We start from the raw sequence: 18,715 nt of genomic DNA on the forward strand, positions 1-18,715 counted from the left end.
GCAGTGTGTTAGTGTTGAACACATGGAACTAAAGAGCTTTTCAATTTGATTATTTTCCTGTTTAATTAACTACATGTTCAATTGCTGCATCTGAATCACTGCTTCCTTTCTAAGAAAGAGTATACCAACCATAGCACAACCACATTTCCATCAGCACCAACTGATACGTCAGTAATGCCATCGTCATCTAAGTCTCTATGGCCATCTACTGATCTTCCAAAGAATTGGAGCTTTTGTCCAAAAGCAGAATCCGATCCTAAGATTTTCTGGGAAAGAGAGTTTGGTTACTGAGTTAGCCAAAGCATGCTTAAGTCTGTAGATAGTAGCCTAATTAATAGATTTGCACTGATACTCCCGGTATATGCAATGTACTGTTTAAACACAATGCATTTGTGCGTGTTTTCTCAGATGCTTTTGTAGCACTTCTTTCTCCTCTGCTGGAGCAGACAAAGGACTAGATTTTTCTGTCTTGGGAGCAGATCAACTAACTGCTGTATGCCAGATACAGCTGGAAACTTTTTCCATCTCACATTGAGCAACTCAAAGAATATGAAGCTTAATAGGAGTTCTAACAAATACTTGCTGCAACCAGAAAATCTTCATGGAAAGTGATAACAACATTACCAATATAGTATATATGAAGACCAGTGAAAGACTTCCCCTTTAATACTGTGTATTTGTAATTTGCACAGCTGGGATGCATCAGCTCTAAAAACCTGACAATAATGGGTGTCTAACACTTTTAGGACTTTAGGCATTAGGACTTGGGTATTAAAAATGGCTCACAATGAGCATCTTGCACATGTTTTTCCTCTGTATGGTTCACCACAACATCAACCTGGACATGCTGACAGCTGAAGGAAGGAGAGGCACAAAATGTGAAAGCATGAGAATAACAGTACTCCTTTAAGAGATTTAAACAGTAGCAAGTTAAAATACAGAAATCCTTTTTTTGATTCCTCTTGGAGATTTAAGAGCACCAAGTACAGCATTATGCAACGCAGTTATTTACCTGAGAATATTTGGTACGTATAGTCTTTTGAAATCCATTATATATGTAAATTGCTCCAGAGTTTTGGTTTTCCAGTGGTGCACCTATTACAACATCATTAAAGCCATCCAAATCAATGTCTGCAAGTGCTGCAATTGCTGATCCAAAGCGTGCATTTTCTGACCCCTGTGGACCTTCCAAGAGTTCTTGTTGATCCAAGATTCTCTTTAAAAATTGAAAAATAAGAAAAAGCAGAAACGCAGCTATCATTGCACCAGATTAGACATAGAAGCAGTATCTATGTGCATTGTTTTTTGTTTCTGTTTTCCAGTACATTCCCCTCAGACAGCTCAACATTGAATTCCTTCCCCATTGTATTGCCCATTCAGTTTGCATTATGTCTCAAAGTCTTGGCAAGAATTACACAGCAAAATCAAAGCATGCTATGCAAAGTACTAGCAGCAAATATAACCATATGTATGAAGCTTAAATGCCCTCTCTGTCCTCATATGACTGTTCTGAAGTTTCACAATACATTGAAAAATACAGTTTCCAGTTTTGGATTCCTGGTTTTTATGCAGAGGGAATGGAAATTATGTAACTGGACATAATTATTTGAAACAGAAATGGAATTTCCTTACTAAACTAATGCAAAAAACATGTGTCCAAATGGTAAACTCCTGACCTCTCCAATGCCAATGAAGAAAGAAAGATTGGAGATCTTCATAGTTAAATAATCCCATTTACACTAGAAGAAATGCAACTCTGGCAAATAGCATTCTCAGCTTTAACCTCAGTTATCACACCGTGCTTAAAATTTTAGAAATAACAGCCAAGTTATTCATTAAAAATGACTAGAAAAGTATTACTTGCGCAATGAGGACAACTTGCATGAATCCAGATTCTTTCAAAAAAATATGAAAAGTGTCTTTCATTATTCTTTCTTATTTAAAATTTAAATAATTTTTTAACCAAACATTTGATAACAACTAAAAATTGTAAGATAGCCTTCCAATTTATTTTGTTTCCAAAAGAAAATAATAAAAAAAAAAAAGTCCTTTCTTTTCTTTTTTCTTCCATATCTCATATCTGATACCACAGGCAAAAAGACCAATGTCAGCTGCCAACTTTCAGCACCTCCATCTACGTTGAAATTGTTTTAGGGTAGTTCCTGTTGCTTCAGGATACTCTGACTGAGGTCCTGATGAGGAGAATTGTTCTTCCTCTCTATTTACTTGATTGCAAGTTACCTAGCAAAGAGACCATTTTCTGTTTTTTCTGATGGATGTCGGATATTAATTTACTTTGCAGACATCCATTGAATGAAAGACTGTCCAAAAATGCCAAATGACTCAGTATGGTTGCTGCATATATTCTGAAAATAGCTACTTACAGGTCTGAATAAAAAGGACTGTCAGGTCAAGCATCAGACAAATAACTAAGCTTTACTGAATAGAGGGTACAACAAGAGTTATGGTAACCATCCAGTGTCAGAATCTATAAAACAATGCAGAAAGCTGGCAGAAGGGCACTTCCTAGAACTGCTTCAGGAATACTGTCAGGCATTGAATACGTTCACCATAAACAAATGGCAAATTAATTAGCAAAAGCCTTGAGCTAGGTTTTTCAGAGATACAGTCAAGCCATGCTATATTAGCATGAAGCACATTGCCTGACATCAGGACCAGGGAGACACTGAGAGCACCAGGTCCATGACCACTGATAGTGCTTAGCTACTGCCTTGCTCATTGGCCCCATTTTGGTCTGTTCCAGCTGCCTAGCTCCCAGATTACATGCACAAGTAGTTCTGGGGCAAGTTTGCAGCTGCTACTGAAAAGCAGAAGACATAATTCAGCATTGGAAAGGCCTCCACACACAGACTTCTAACCAGGAAGGCTTCACACCATTCATCCCTGCCCTTATGCCACAACCCAAGAAAAGCATGTGCTCTGTTTCTTGTTAAAAAAAAAGTCACTTGAAATATTCTAACACTTTGAAAAGATTCACTAAATAGTGTCTTTGAGGATCTGCAGAGGCCAAAGGGCATTTGACATGCATGTGGCAAATCAGATTTGAAAGAAATTAGCCCTAAGCAATGTGGGCTTGAGCTGTTTTTACCTTTGTGATGGAAAACATATATACTCTCCCTTCTTCTTTCTTCAGGTCGTTCATAAACATTGGTGCACCCACAAGCAGCACATCTGTCACAGAATCCCTGTTGACATCCACTGAACATACCACACTGCCAAAGTAGGAGCCAATCTAAAATCAGAAGTAAATGGGTTGTCACTGTAGATGGTTTTTGTAAATCATGTTTTAGCACCTGATTCAGAAAACTTACATCCAGTAAAACTGCAATACTACTCAATGTTGATGAATTAAATTACTCTGAACATGCTCCATTGTTGGAAAAATCATATCCTTACACATATTTCACTGTTTCTGTCTCGTAGTCGTTGCTATAGCTTTACCACTCAGCAATGCAAATGCCAACAGAAAGGAAGATATTTTTTATAGCTGCACATGAAACTACACAGCCTATGATCTACTCTCAGACTTGTCTTACAGATGATACCAAAACCAATTAGTCATTCCTCTTTTCCAGAGGAAAAGAGATTGAGCTTCCAGATCTGTCTTCGGATGTCATCTACTTCATAACCTCTCAGGCAGAGCAGAATTTACTGAGTCTCTTCCCATTTTAATTGCTTACTAAAGGATACATTAGTTAGGTTTGTATATGATCTTTTACCACTAATTGGATGACTTCCTAAAATACTGTGTAAGAGTTACAGCTAACCTCATTGAAATAGTCTAGGAGCAGAGAAAAGTTCAAGTGGGTTCTAAATGCTTTGAGAAAAAGAGGAATTTTCAAAACAAATTGCAATTTACTGCTGGGTCAATAAAAACAGATTCCTGAAAGTCTGTATTCATGACCAAAATATACTTGCCTGCTCCCCTCTCTGTGACTGCACAATTGCAATGTTACCATCACTATCAACATCATAAACCACCACTCTGCCAGTATAGTTGGATCTTGGTGCACCAGCAACAAAATAGACAGAGCTCATAGTTGAGAGAACAGCAACAGAATAACCTGGGGATAGAAGCCAACATTTAACATATGTGAGCGACCATTAATTACAATTTATCAGTTGGTTATCCATAAAGGCACAGAGAATGAGTCAATCTGGTATGTTAATTGCAGAGAGCTACGATTCCAGATGGGAAGTTATGCTGTCACAGATGCATTAAATTTGCAATATTCTCCTGGAGAGAACAATGACACACAGATCAAGTTGAGGCAGGTTTACAGAATAACATGTACAATAGCTTAGCCTATTCAGTAAAATGTAGACCACAAAAATGTTATGCTTGTGAAGAAGACAGGGAAAAAACGTGCAATGAGCAACGAGTATGCTTGGAAAGAAGAAATAAAGAGAAATATGAGATGAACGACTGGATCAGTCTTCAAACTAGGGAGGAACACCTAGCTTCTGCAAAGTTTGCACTGCATTTTCCCACAGCTCACCAAACCACAGACCAGTGGTTTGTCTGAGTAGAAGAGGCCACATTAACAGCTTGTCAGCTGAAGGGTTGACTGAACTTCTTTGAACATTTTAATCCTCATTACCATTATTCTAGCATTTATTTGATTTCAGGAAACATCGTTTAATACCTGCAAAAATGTTAACATGTATTAGCAGTATAAATCTAGCATTAGTACATACTTTAGATTTCTGTGGTTTAGTTCCATATACTTTATTTTAAGCAGAGAAAACAAAGTCATCCTTTATAAAGTCTATAGCTAAACTCAACAACAAAATGCCAGTGATGGGACAGAAAACACAGATCTTTAGCCAGCTACAGAACAATATGAGGAACAGAGACTAAAAGGAATACAGCCTTGATCTTTATATCATACCCATCTAATCTGGATTTTTTGTTCAGACACAGGCTGAGAACAACTTTTCTTTATTAACTTTCTTTATGACTGGAAGCAACAAAACAAGATTTTATTTTGCAAGTTAAGTACACACCTTCCTAATTAATACAGAATACAATCATTTGAAGTGAGTGGGTGCAGTGCAGAACAGGGGCCAACTGAGCAGGCTGTGATGTTCTAGTAGCTCTTTTAACTTATGCTCCCCTAAGCTAGTAAAAGAGCTGGTATGGAGAGCTCCTACTGGAGTGGCAGTGGAAGGGAAATAAAGGGAGAGAAAAGGCAACAACATTGTTTCCTCCAGAAAGATTGAAGTAAATACACTAAAACTACCTTGTAGAGAAAAGAAATTACCTGAGCTTTATAAAATTATTAAGAAAAAGAAGTAAGAGAAAATCTGAAGAGGTCATACATGCAAAACAGCTACTGCTCATTTGGGTGGGTTTAGATTTATTAATTTTGTTGGATGCAAATAATGCTGAGCCATAGGGGGAAAAAAGAGTATGTTAGTTGCAAAGAGAGCATATTATTAAATAATTTCAAGAATGAGAAAGGTATAGATGCTTAATGTAGCAGCATTATTCAGGGATGAAACAGCAAAGCAGGTATTTTGAAGGTTTACAGAATACATTTCAATGAACTAAGAATACAGACTGACTGGCTTTATTGGTTCACAAAAAATGTCAAAAATACAAATGGAGTTTTAAAGTAAAATCTCTATTACAAATGGAGATTTAAAGTAAAATCTCTATTAAGTGGTAGCAATATTCAAAATCTATAATATAAACTGAACTGGAAAAGGCTAAGAAAACAGCAAGGACATGTGAAACAATAGAAAGTCAATCAGCTTCTCATCTACATCAAACTGGGGAAGAACACTCAAATATTTTAAGAGAAGCAAGTCATAATGATCAGTATGATTCACTAAGCAGCCTTCTAAAATCCTAGGATTTATTATGTCTCTGTGACTGTGCTAGTTTTGGCTAGAATACAGTTAACTTTCTTCACAGCTGCTGGTGTGGAGCTGTGATTTGGATTTATGCTGGAAACAGTGTTGATAACACAGAGATGTGTTAGTTACTGCTGAACAGTGCTCACACAGTGTCAAGGCCCTTTCTTCTCCTCACCCCACCAGCCAGGAGTCTGGGAAGGGTCACAAGGAGTTGGGAGGGGACACAGGCAGGGCAGCTGCCCACAAATGAATACACGAGTATCCCATTCCATGTGGTGGCATGCTCAGTGTACCAAGCTGGAGGAAGAAGGAGGGAGGAGATGTTCGGAGTGATGGTGTTTGTCTTCCTAAATCACAGCTGTGCGTGTTGGAGCCTTCTTGTCCTGGGGATGGCTGAACACCTGCCTGCCCATGGAAAGTGGTGAATAAATCCCTTGTTTTGCTTTCCTTGCATGCGTGACTTTCTCTGTATCTCAACACAGGAGTTCACTCACTTTGACTCTTCCAACTCCTTCATTCTCACTCCCCTTAAGAGAAGTGACTGAGTGGTTGCTTGGCTGCCAGCTGGGGCTAAACCACAGCAGTGACAAAGACTGACTTTTTTTAATTTCAGCTAGACACTTTGATATTAGTGTAATTTAAAAAAACTGTCAAGTTTTTATTCAAAGAACTGTTGACCAGTAAAAAATAATCTTTGATGAAAAATTCACATTCTCAAATAATTTCTTAACACACAAATCTGGCTAGAGGAGAACTTTCCAACTTCTTTAATATCTTAATCAATGTTTCACACATTTCCAGATGTGTATTTCAGCCCCTTACCTAGATAGGAGCTATGGTTTCTGTCCTGTAGAATCTTCTCAAACACATGGCTTGGAAAGGTGGTGACTCTGTCTGAAGATTCCTGAACTACTGTTCCACTCCAGTCATAGGCCCCAACTGCACCCAGCAGCAGAACATCCTTTAAAAAATAAAGTCTATTTTGAAAAAGCATGAGCAAAGCTGAAGGTCCTATGCATAATTTCCTGCATCACTATGTTTAAGCCAGTGATGCAGACTAAAGCCTGCAGGCAGCTGACTGGAGCTGCTCATAGCTGCTACTTACCTGCAGGACTTTATTGCCCTGTTAAGAGGGATTGTCACTTCTACTGCAAGAGGATAAGTGACTGCTTCAGGCACTGCAACTCATGATAAAATGGGTTTATTTAAAGACTGTGATAATTTCCTAAGTCTGTCCACGCTGGGGTTGGGCTTGCTAAATCCATGTATTTTTGCACCCGTGATCCCCAGAAGACTGAGATCACACAAATGCAGTTGTACAAAAAAGCTAAAGTCCCTTTTCTTGACAACAGAAGTGCCAGTCACAGCACACGAAAGCTGATGTGAATAGATAAAGTTTTAATGCTTTACGTAAGGAGAAGCTCTTGAGAGAACACTTAAATCTAAAATCCAAATTAAAATGGCTTATACAGAGTACTTCATACAGAAACGATCTTATACTTGTACACAGAAAACAAACATAGTTCAGTTTATTCAAGTTATTAAAATCCTTCACCAAACTGAGACAGTTACAGAAAACTGCAATAAAATGAAATGTGTAATTTTCCTGAAAATTGTCCATACGTTTCCCTTTTTTTTTGCCATTTCTTAGCATCAACTGCTTTATAATTTAAAACTTCAATTTGTGCAAAAACAAAGGACTTATAAAAAATTATTTCGTGCATCTTTAAGAGCTATAAGAAAGAAACAAACAACCTTCTTGTATTTTCAATTGAAAGCTTATTGAACCACATTTGAATTTTACAAGGACTTATTTGATAATGTTAAAACTGATTAGCATTAAAATATATCTGATTTTTTTCTCTAATTTTTAAGTGAAATATGCTTTAAACAAATACTATTCATTTTATAATTTATAGAGGAATTATTTTCAGACTTGATTTATTTGTATTTTGTAGACTGCCTACCAGCTTTATAATATAGCTAGTCACAAACATGAAGGAATGAAACTTTTCCTGCTACATGAACTCAGAAATCACTGAAATCATTATATTAACACATCTCAAAATCAGTGCATGAAACAAACTATAATGCAGCTATATTTACTAATATAAATTCAAGTAAGAAATTTAAAAGGATAATTTGATATTCTTCCGCTTGTAAAAAGTTCTTAAAATTGGACATTGTGTTTTTATTTCTCTTTTCTTACACTCATGTGTACATTTACAACTATTTGTATCATTAAATAATTAATTAATTTAATTAATTAAATATTAATTCACGTACCTTTTTTTGTGAATAAGATGCACTGAAGCCCACCTGTGACATTTCCATTTGGAAAGTATCACCTTGATCAGTACCTGGTAAAACCGACACATATATATGGTTATCTCTATATAACCACACAAAACCCAGTCTTGCTGCCTCTGAGTATATAGGGGCTCTGTATATCAACCAATTTGGCTAGAGCATTATAAACAAATATTAGAACATTAAACATTAAAGCATTATAAAAAACCAGCGTTATATTACAAACAATGGAGATCAGAACTGGTTATCTGAAGAAAATTTGGAGGATTTAATGACAAATTGGTAAGATGGAGCCATGAGCCATGCTGTAAGTCTCTTCCAAAAAGAGGGCAGAAGATGACGGTCAAGATGTTTTGAATCAGTTTACACAGTCTTTCCACTGTGGTCTCTTTCTGTGTCTCTTAGGAAGCATTAATTAGCAGCTTTAATGACTCTATATTCACAACTTTCAAACAGAATAGGAATTTTTATTTTTGTATAGGACTTCTAAAAACGGTTGTAATTGTCTTGAAATACACTGTGACATCCATTTCCTAAGCTAGAGGGATGGGAATGCAGTGGGAGTACTCAGTAAAAAAACCTATTCCCTTGCTTTGCGTAGCAGCATGGGCCTAGCAAAGAATAAATGGAGGTGAAAGAGAAGGGGAGATTTCCTGAGCACAGGAAAGAGGCAGACATAAGCACCTTAGGGAGCTGAGAGCAGGCTACCCATCTCTGAGGTGAGGTCTGAATTTAACTTAAATTTAAAAGCTGGCTTTGGGGACAGCCAAGGTATCTCTGTGTCACGTCTGTAACACCCTCCTCTGAGCAATACACAGGAGTATGGATGGTGCTAGGGAGGGGGCCTGGAAAGCACCACACAAACTGCATTTTCATCTCTGTAATCAGTAACCCTGTCTTCTGGTTTATTTGGTTTTGTTTTGGAGGGTTTTTGGTTGGTATTTGGTTTTTTTTTGTGGTTTTTCTTTTTTTTGTTTTGTTTTGTTTGTTTGTTATTAATTTTAAATGGCTTAGGATTCACACAGGTGAAGCTCACAAGCGTAAGAGACAGCTTTATTCTTCTGGTGGTAACAAATACATTTGGTTGCATATGGAAAAGCATGTCATGAAGCCCATGACATGAGAGGAATTTTCATCAGCTGGGGAATAAACTTCGTAAATTAGCTGAAAGCTCAGGATAATTAGGTGTGGAGTAGCTGGGGGAACACCTATGAAAACCAGAGCTTTCCTGGTGAGCAGACAGCAGCCTGCAGCTCCAGCTACCCTCATTTTCACAATACTGCACTAAACTGAAGCTAAATAAAATCCTAAATTCATCATCTGGGAGAATCTGATCTATTTTTAAAAAGACATTGAGTATTTTACCTTCTATACTAAAAATGCGCTCTCCAAGCGTTCCTGCTTCTTCCAGTAGTGCAGCCTCAGATGACACATTGAAGAAATACTTTTCTGTTGGGTGACTAGCAATCCCCTTGATTTCTTTAATTAAGTTTTTAGTATCAAGTTCATGCCTTATTAAGTATCCCAAAACCTTGTGTAAAGAAACAAACAAACAAATGGCAAAATAAGAAGAGAGAGATCATGGTGCTATTTCATTTCCTTCTGTACTATTTTAGCAAATATTCTACATATTAAAAAAAAAAGTTTCTTTTATTCATATTAATGAATTGCTTATAAGAGTTCATTCCTATGCAAGGGACCATTCGTACAGGGAAAGTACATAAGGCCTGGCAAGGGAGAAAATCACTGAAGTTGCTCAGGCAATTCTAGTCTTGCTTTTTCAGCCAGTGAGAAGACCAGTATTTCCACCAGTTCAGAGGATTAATTTGACTTTGTTCCAGTCTCACCAGTGCAACAATGTGTGCATGACATACCACTTTTGTATAGAATATGCACTTTCCTACACACACAACAAAACAATCTTTCAAGCATGCAGTAATGTATAACTTTAGTTATTACTTACAGCAATGCCAAATCTGGTTATATTGTCTTCATTGCATTTACCTATCACTGTTTTCAAGTTGGAGCCATCGTGTGATTCACCGTCTGTCACAACAACCATGACTTTTGTGGCTGTTGGGCGTCCTCCTGCTTCAGCTGAGAAGGCATACTGTCTGTTATAAAACATTGGGTTTATCACACATCAATCCCTAATGGATGGAATCCAGTACATACACTGTAATGAATATGTCCATCAGTGAATTAGAACAAGTTGCTTCTGTAGTGCATAATAAAAGTAACCAAAGAAGCAGGAAAAAATACATAGGACTGGAAGGACTGGATGGTGTTTCTGATAGAAATGGAAATTCCAGGAAAATCAGTATTTTTGTTTTGTACAAATATTTCTAAATGAAATTGGGGTATTATCAGAACTATTAAAATTTTATTACATCAGGAATTGGCATCACCAAGCTCAGATAAAAATGGAACAGAATTAATAATAGGCTTCTCAATACTACTGACTCGATTGAAGGCTGAGTCTGTTCCTAAACCAAATTCTCAAGTTCATTTGATTCAGCATGTATTTTGGCCTAGAGTACTGTACTTGATTAAACTTCAAAACAGCATCTTCTTGTTAAGAAATGGACCTGGTTTGTGTAAGTGTTCAAAGTCATAAAACATTGGTTTGAATTTTCCCTATTTTTTCATACTCACGGCGCTGCAGTGACAAACTGGCAACAGACAAGATGCTTATTTTCTCTGCAATCAACCAAAGCCTGATCTGAAAACACCAACGTTATTGGGCCCACTGAATCCCTGGATAAACTTTACTTCTTTCAGTGGTTTTGTATCTTTCCTAAAATCTTGTCCACTCTGTTTGATGCACTGTTATATTTAGACATCTGTGTCATAACATGCAATTCTGTTGGGTTCCAGAATTCCTTTAGAGTGGAGTTCAACCCAATGGTTAACAACATGCTTTTCAGAAATTGTGGTTTACATATTCCTGTGCCAATCTGCATGGGACACTGTATGTGTACATGGATTCTGCCTGGTGCTGGGAACATACTCCAGAGGCCATGGGCACATTGTCTTCCCGAGGGAATGAAATTCAAGATATCCTCATTGCCATGTAAGGTAAGTTACAACAGTTGCATAGTAAATCATCAATGCATCTCACCTTGCATTGTCAATGGCTTTGAAAGTATTAGTGAGATCTCCTCCCTTCTGAGACGTATTCTCCATTGCTCTAACGACCTCATCCTTTGTTTGATACGTATTCAAGTTGAAGACTACGCGGGGATCATTAGCGTACTGAATTAAACCCACCTATGCAATTAAAAAATTGGTGTTAGATAATGATGCTTTACAATTAGTTACATAGAATCATGATGCTTACTTATTCGTCAGGTTGGTGTAAAAGGTCTGCAGATGCATGGCTCTCTCTCAACACATATAAAACCAATTAATATTAACACATTTGAAAAGCAAAGAAAGCTAGAATGCTCTTGCACTTTATATCATTTGTTATGGACTACAATATGTTACTGCAAACAATCTGAAACAGTAGACATTAAATGTTTGCTTGGTTACTTCTGGAAGGGCTGATGGACAGCAATAATACAAGGAGCTCTGGGAAAAATGAGAAAATTGCAATAGTTCTACAAGCTGACAGCACCTCAGTCCAATCTCTTCTAAGGATGTTCTAAAGGTTAGTTACTTTACAGCACTGCAAACCCTACTTGTTTTTAATATAGGTGAAGCTGAAGATGTATGGTAAGATGTGCATTTAAAATGAAAGGAAAAAAGAGAAGATGCTAAAGGTGAAGTTCCGAAAGAACTGAGCAGGAAGCCTAGCTTTTAAGCACCTCACTTCCAAAGTAGCCCAAGGAAGAAGGCAGCCTTTGGGAGAGAGATTTCCAGTGCCCCAGTCTTTGTTCTCAGAACTGTTTAGGGAAAATGGACAACTGTAAAGACAGAAGATGTTTAAAACAAAAAAAAGGCAATAAAATTTTCCTTACCATCATCAAATAAAAAGGAAAAAACCCCTTAAAGATCTGTGAGTGAACCAGCAAGAAAAGCTCCTGTTTTGAAGTTGCAGCAGGTGGCATGTAAGAGTTGCATGAAAAGCCCATTAAAAGTCTGTTCTACTTTTATCACATCCCCAAAGGCTATTTTCAACTACTTTTACATCTAATGCCTGAAAGATATCTGACTCCCCTAGATACAACATAGACTTCTATTTCAGATAATTTATATTTTGGATCAAATTACTAATCCCTTTTGAAATAGAATAACCATGAGATAAAATTCCCAAGACTGAATAGGATAACTGTGTAATCTGTGGCTTTGAGGGAGGCACTGTAGTTACATAAAATCACACTTGGTTTCGTTTAAAATTGGTTGGTTTAGGTTTTGTTTAGTTTGGATTTTTTTGGTCTTCCTCAAATATGTCTTTGACTTACCTGGGTTTTGTTAAGGCCTATGTCTAAGCCTTGTACAAATTTTTTCAAAAATGCCCGCACTGCATCCCAGGGATAAATGCTGTTTGACTCATCACAAACCACCACAACATCTATAACAGATGAACACTCTGAAACAAAAATTAGTAGTGAACATTAAATGCACTTGCAGACTCAATATACTCTTTAGCTAAATCCAGAGGTGCATATTTAGGTCTCACAAAGGCAACACTTCAGATCAGAAGGCTTTACCAGAAAGAGGACTCAACAGGAGTATATGCAGGTTTTAACCCTGCACTGGTGCAATGCTTCTGAATACAGGGGATTAAGACCATATTTACATCAGCATCAGATCACAGTTTGTCAGTCTTTATGTCTTTATCCTGAAACTTCTTTTTTGGCACATACATTTTTTTAAGAAATCAAAAATAACAGTTCACAATACAGTATCTGTTGATTTTGTTTGATATGTTTGGTTTGTTGTTTATTTTTTTTTAATTGAATCAGTTTTGCACATGTTGCCTTACTTTGAACAGCAGGAGAAAAGCTTCTTAAGATCTCGAAACTTGGACTGATTTCAGAACAAACTCCTGTTGCATAGTATTGTCTTCCACACTGCTGTGCCCACAAGGGACCACAAGTCTTAAAAAATAACAACAAAAAGAAACTATAAAAATTACAATACTTTTCTCACCATATCTATACACAAAACCATCACAAGCAGGACGACAGGCATATAGAATCAGCGAAGCCCTCTGGGCTTATCGGGCCAAATCCCTTCAGTCAGGGTCCCCCTTCTCACCCAGGAATTCCGGCGGGCGCTGCACTGCTCCCACTGCAGTGTCACCGCCGGACGGCAGGTGGCGACAGCGCTCCGGACACGGGCCCGGGGGACGGCAGTGACAGGAGAGGGGACAGTGACCGGAGACGGGTCAGTGAGTGACCGGAGAGGGGACAGTGAGTGACCGGAGAGGGGACAGTGAGTGACTGGAGAGGGGACAGTGAGTGACCGGAGAGGGGACAGTGACCGGAGAGGGGTCAGTGAGTGACCGGAGAGGGGACAGTGACCGGAGAGGGGACAGTGACCGGAGAGGGGACAGTGAGTGACCGGAGAGGGGACAATGAGTGACCGGAGAGGGGACAGTGACCGGAGAGGGGTCAGTGAGTGACCGGAGAGGGGACAATGAGTGACCGGAGAGGGGACAGTGAGTGACCGGAGCGGGGTCAGCGACCGGAGAGGGGACAGTGAGTGACCGGAGAGGGGACAGTGAGTGACCGGAGAGGGGACAGTGACCGGAGAGGGGTCAGCGACCGGAGCGGGGACAGTGAGTGACCGGAGAGGGGACAGTGAGTGACCGGAGCGGGGTCAGTGACCGGAGCGGGGTCAGTGACCGGAGCGGGGTCAGTGACCGGAGAGGGGACAGTGACCGGAGAGGGGTCAGTGACCGGAGAGGGGGCAGTGACCGGAGAGGGGTCAGTGAGTGACTGGACCGGGGTCAGTGACCGGAGCGGGGTCAGTGACCGGATCGGGGTCAGTGACCGGAGCGGGGGCACAGACAGCTCGGACCCATCCGAAGGGCTCGTCCCAGCGGGAATTCACCTGGCATCTACAGGGTAAATTGCAGCATCTCCCGACCCGCAGGGAGCACTGTCCTGTTCAGCTACACCAGCGGGACAGATCGCCCCTGGCCGCATCCCCCCCACCCCCCGGCTACGCGTTTCGTGGTCTCTGGGATGAAAAGGACCCTGCCTCGCTGCTGAAAACAATCTCTGTAAAAAGAAGCATTTTCAGCTGGATCAGCCAGCTGTTATTTACGTCTTTATACAACTTTATATGCACTCACATCAACCACATATTAAGACAGTATTTTGCCGTGAGAATATAGGGGGAGTTGTGTGTGTGTGTGGGTTGAGGTGGCGAGTTGGTGGGTGTATTTCCTTCTCAAAAGAAAACATTGGAAACTCGAGGAAATAAATATAACCTCTACATAACCTCTCTCCAACCGTTCTGTGAGAAATTATAGTTTCCATATATATATATATATATATATATACACACACACACACACACACTCTGCTTGCACCTACCTCTATTAGGAAAAGAGAGATTATTACACTTTTCTCAAGAATACTGGAGGGCAGAAAAAGGTAATTAAATTCAAAAGTAAATGGAAAATGAGCTAAATCACCCACTGGTTTCCCAGTAAGAGACAACATCAAACTATCCAAAGATATTTGACCAGATGGTGGATTTTCTAGATGAGAAAGGAAGTATATCCACATTATCTGATCTTGAGATAAGTGCTTTTTTAAGCTGCTACATGGGCCATAGTTAGTTCTAACTGAAAAAGACAGATTTTTAGAGAGATGAACGGTATAAAATAAATCATCTATATGAAGCTGGAGGAGGGTTACAGGCCTTTAATTTAAAGTTCATTTTACTTCAGTCTTATTCCCCCGTTTCCAAACCTGTTTTCTGTATTGCTGGTAGTTCAAAACTGTGATGTTAATCTCGGAGCAAAAAGCAGAAGTTTTCTAATAATCTTTGTTGATCTTCAGAGATTAAAAAAAAAAAAGGAAAACAAATGTTCTAGCATTGCTTTAGTCAGAAATTTAAGATGTGTCATTACTGAAGGGGAGATCACATATCAAGCACAGATGAACTTGAAAGGCAGAATGCTATAAAGGGATGTAGACTTGCCCTTCAGGACTAATGTTAAAAAATGTGGACATAAACTGTAAGGTCATTGAATGGATGGGGGAGAAGCAGATGGATCAGGCACTGGATGACTGCAAGGTGACTGCAAGCATGCAGCCAGCATGCAAAGCAAATACAGCTTAAAGATGTGTGATGAGAAGCTGTTAAATTGGGGAAATACCAAACACACTGTATAGTGCCTGGGAAAGACTCACGTGAAGTACAACATAGACCTGGTCACTGATGTTTGAAAGAAGTGTATTTTAAAAAGAACATTTCAGCCAAAAACCTCTGTATTGGTTTAGGAAGGCAAAGGAGAATGGTGGTTGTGGGATATCAAACAGAGAAGGGAGATTTTACATGCAGGGAGATGAGAGCTGCTTCTTTCAACTAAAGGCACAGCACTGCCCAGTGAACAAACTGATAAAAGCTTATATGGGAAATCCAGAAAAACCTTCTTAACCATCAGTGAAATTCTTCAGCACCTCTCCAACAGGACTAAGCACGCCACAGAAAAACGTAATGAGCACGTGGGAAATGACTGCCCTGCACTTGGAATACCTGTGGGAAGCAATCCCCTGGCATCAAACAGCCGAAGCAGCAGGACTCAGGACTGCAGCACAGACATGCCAGCCTGGGTCACGCTCCCAAGCCAAGGAGCCCAGGGAGCACAGACTGCACGCAGCACAGACTGGGACAGGCAGATGGAGCCGGAGAGGGGCCACAGGAGGAAGGAGAGCAGTGAGCTGGGAGGAGGAAACCCTGAAATAACTCAGAGAGCCCATCACGGAGGCCAGCTGCCACAGAGACTCTGAGCAAACTCCTGGCTGGAGGCAGCTTGCAAATACGAGCAGGCAGTCCACACATGGGGTTCAGTACCTGCCACAACTCAGTCATGGGGCTTTTGGTATTTGTTGAGGCTGACTCACAGATAAGCACCTGTCTCCAGTACCTCATTCTTCCTATGCCAAAAAAAGAGCTCCTGTTGATGAAGACGTGGCTGTTTATGTCTTAGAATTCAACCCGGCTTTTTATGTTTTTTTTCTTTTTAAATCCATGCAATTTAAGGAGAATCAATCAATAACGTGTGGATCAGGAAATACTTTTTAACTGAGAATTGTTAAAATGTTATTAGAAAATACAGATTTCCCTGCATGAGGTATTTTAAAATACTGCAGTTACTCATACTGATTAAAACTGGGTATGCATAGGACATTAACAGTAATTGAAAGTATTATTCAAGAGTGAGAATAAGATTTTTTTAATCAAAGCCTTTTCAAGCCACAAAAGCCAAGAAAATTACTGTTGCTGTATTTTGAAGTTATGAGTAATTTTACTAATTCCATGAGAACTGCTGGAAAGGTTGGAATTAGGCATTCTTTTAAGTACTTCAGTAAACTGAGCTACCTGCTAATGAATATAGTAAATACTTGAATACTTTTGTGATTACTAGGAAGATGCAACAAAAAAATACAAAGGTTAAGGACAGCCTAGAGCTCTTGTCTCTGTGATTTATTGTTTTACTTACTGCACATGGCTACATCAAACTGAGATACACCTACACAGCAACAATTCTCATGTTTATGATAAGATCATAAAAAAGCACATTAAAACAGACATTCACTTCCTTTTGAGTAAGAATGCTATTTTGCAGGCTGCAAGGACAGTGGTTTGTGGAATATACACTGAGAAAATCCATACTCTTCCAAGCTCACTAGCCAAATAAAACACATCACAAATCCAAGAGACTAGAAATGCTGATATATCAGGAGAACAGTGCCTGTGCAAGTGTGAATGATAGAGGAAAGACTATATAAAGACTTTTGAAAGCACAATCAGAGCTATACAAGGCTGCCTTAAACAATTTAATGGTGGAAATATTCTTGCCTATATTGTCTGACTTAATTTACTGAGACATTAATAAGGATAAGATGTTTAGATCAACAACAAAGGAGAGACTTCACCATTTTCCTGTATTAATGATACATTTCACAACTGATTTTTTACCACAGGTAATTGCACTGGGATGTACCAATCCATGCTGCATAATAAAATACATTTAGCTTGGACTTATGAAAAAATGTGGAGAATTCTGGTTTCTCAATTCTCCTCAGCAGTTTCTGTGTGTCCTGCTTATGATCTTGATACATACCAAAAATCCTCCAGTTTTTGAGTTCTGTATCAGAGTCAAGCCAAGGTTCATGTCCTCTTTAATTTCAGTCACATTTGGAATATTTATTAAAGCTGAAATAAAATTAGATTAAGTAATGACAGAATAATAAATAAGATGTAGAAGCAATTTACTACATTAGAATTCCTTTCATAAAAACTTGATTTTTCAGAATGTAAGGCACCTTTTCCAAGTAGCTGCATACAATTCTGAGACAAAAGAAACAAAAGCCAATCTTAGGGGGGAAAAAATTGCTAAGCATTAAATATAGACAACAATTAAGTATGGCCATTCAAAGTATCTGCCCTCAAGAGAGCTGAAGGCAAAAGAGAGGAAGAAATAATCTACCTATTGAATTTTTTGGCTGGCTGAGTAGCTACAGCTGAGTAGCTACTGTTACATTCCTCAGGACACCAGACTCCTCTGATCCAGTATCAGGCTCTAGACAAAAAAGCTGGAAGGGGCAGCGGCGGGCAGAAATGCATACAAATAAACATAAAGGAGGCATCTCAGCACACCCTGCTGCCTCATATTTTCATTGTATCCAAACCTGAACTCCATTTTATAGTTAGTTTGCAAATAGACACACCCATACCTGGTTTAGGGGAGGATAGAGACAGGCATCCCCCACCAGCCACCTGCCCCTGGATGTCTGCACCTGCCAGCCACTGGTTTAGGGCCCCAGTTCCTGCCCCTTGGCTGGAGGCTGAAGAGCCCAGGTGCTCCAGAGGGTGACACTGAGACCCCAGTGCCTCCAGCAGCTGGCACCACCTGGCCTGAGCCCAGTGGCAGGCACCAGTTTCTGCTCAGTCAGACACGCCTCGTCAGCACTGCGGCCTTGCAGCACACACACACCTCCAGAGAATCTGGGATTATGCAGATAACTAGTTAAGAAAAGTTTTAATAAGGCCTTGTGCAAAGACAAGGGAAAACTAAACAAGTGCAGCACGACATTGTTAGTTAGAACATACCTTGTAAATTCAATTTTTTACATGTGTTTTTCGACACACCAACAGGACATGCATATATATCTCCAGTTCTGTTAGCAGGGTAGCCACTCCAGGGTGAACCAACCAACAACCTAAAGGAAAAGGAACTTCATTAGGTCCTTAACAATACTGAAAAAGTTCAGCAGCAGCATTGCATGGCACATTTCACAAGATATAGCACCCAAGGCATCCAGGTGTAGGAGTCTTTCCCAGAACTGCTCAGAAGCTTTACCTTCAGGTCAGTACACTGCACTGGATTCAC

At 39.4% G+C, this 18,715-nt stretch overlaps 1 protein-coding gene and 1 long non-coding RNA gene across 2 annotated transcripts in view; one reads left to right on the forward strand and one right to left on the reverse strand.

Annotated features, from left to right (window-relative positions):
• ITGA2 (integrin subunit alpha 2) overlaps nt 1-18,715 on the reverse strand; it is a 51,468-nt gene that overhangs the window by 22,575 nt on the left and 10,178 nt on the right. Inside the window, 13 exon segments of the mRNA XM_023944592.2 lie at nt 130-266; nt 1,013-1,216; nt 3,110-3,253; nt 3,940-4,085; nt 6,706-6,844; nt 8,170-8,243; nt 9,559-9,724; nt 10,157-10,307; nt 11,315-11,463; nt 12,600-12,727; nt 13,124-13,238; nt 17,447-17,538; nt 18,436-18,545. Of these exon segments, the coding sequence (XP_023800360.2) occupies nt 130-266; nt 1,013-1,216; nt 3,110-3,253; nt 3,940-4,085; nt 6,706-6,844; nt 8,170-8,243; nt 9,559-9,724; nt 10,157-10,307; nt 11,315-11,463; nt 12,600-12,727; nt 13,124-13,238; nt 17,447-17,538; nt 18,436-18,545 (1,755 nt within the window).
• On the forward strand, nt 4,055-4,427 carry LOC147648526 (uncharacterized). Its single transcript, XR_015281247.1, has 2 exons — nt 4,055-4,114; nt 4,197-4,427. It is a non-coding gene; the product is annotated as an uncharacterized LOC147648526 (long non-coding RNA).

Source organism: Cyanistes caeruleus, chromosome Z, assembly GCF_971803275.1.
Source record: "Cyanistes caeruleus chromosome Z, bCyaCae1.hap1.1, whole genome shotgun sequence".
Classification (NCBI taxonomy): Eukaryota; Metazoa; Chordata; class Aves; order Passeriformes; family Paridae; genus Cyanistes; species Cyanistes caeruleus.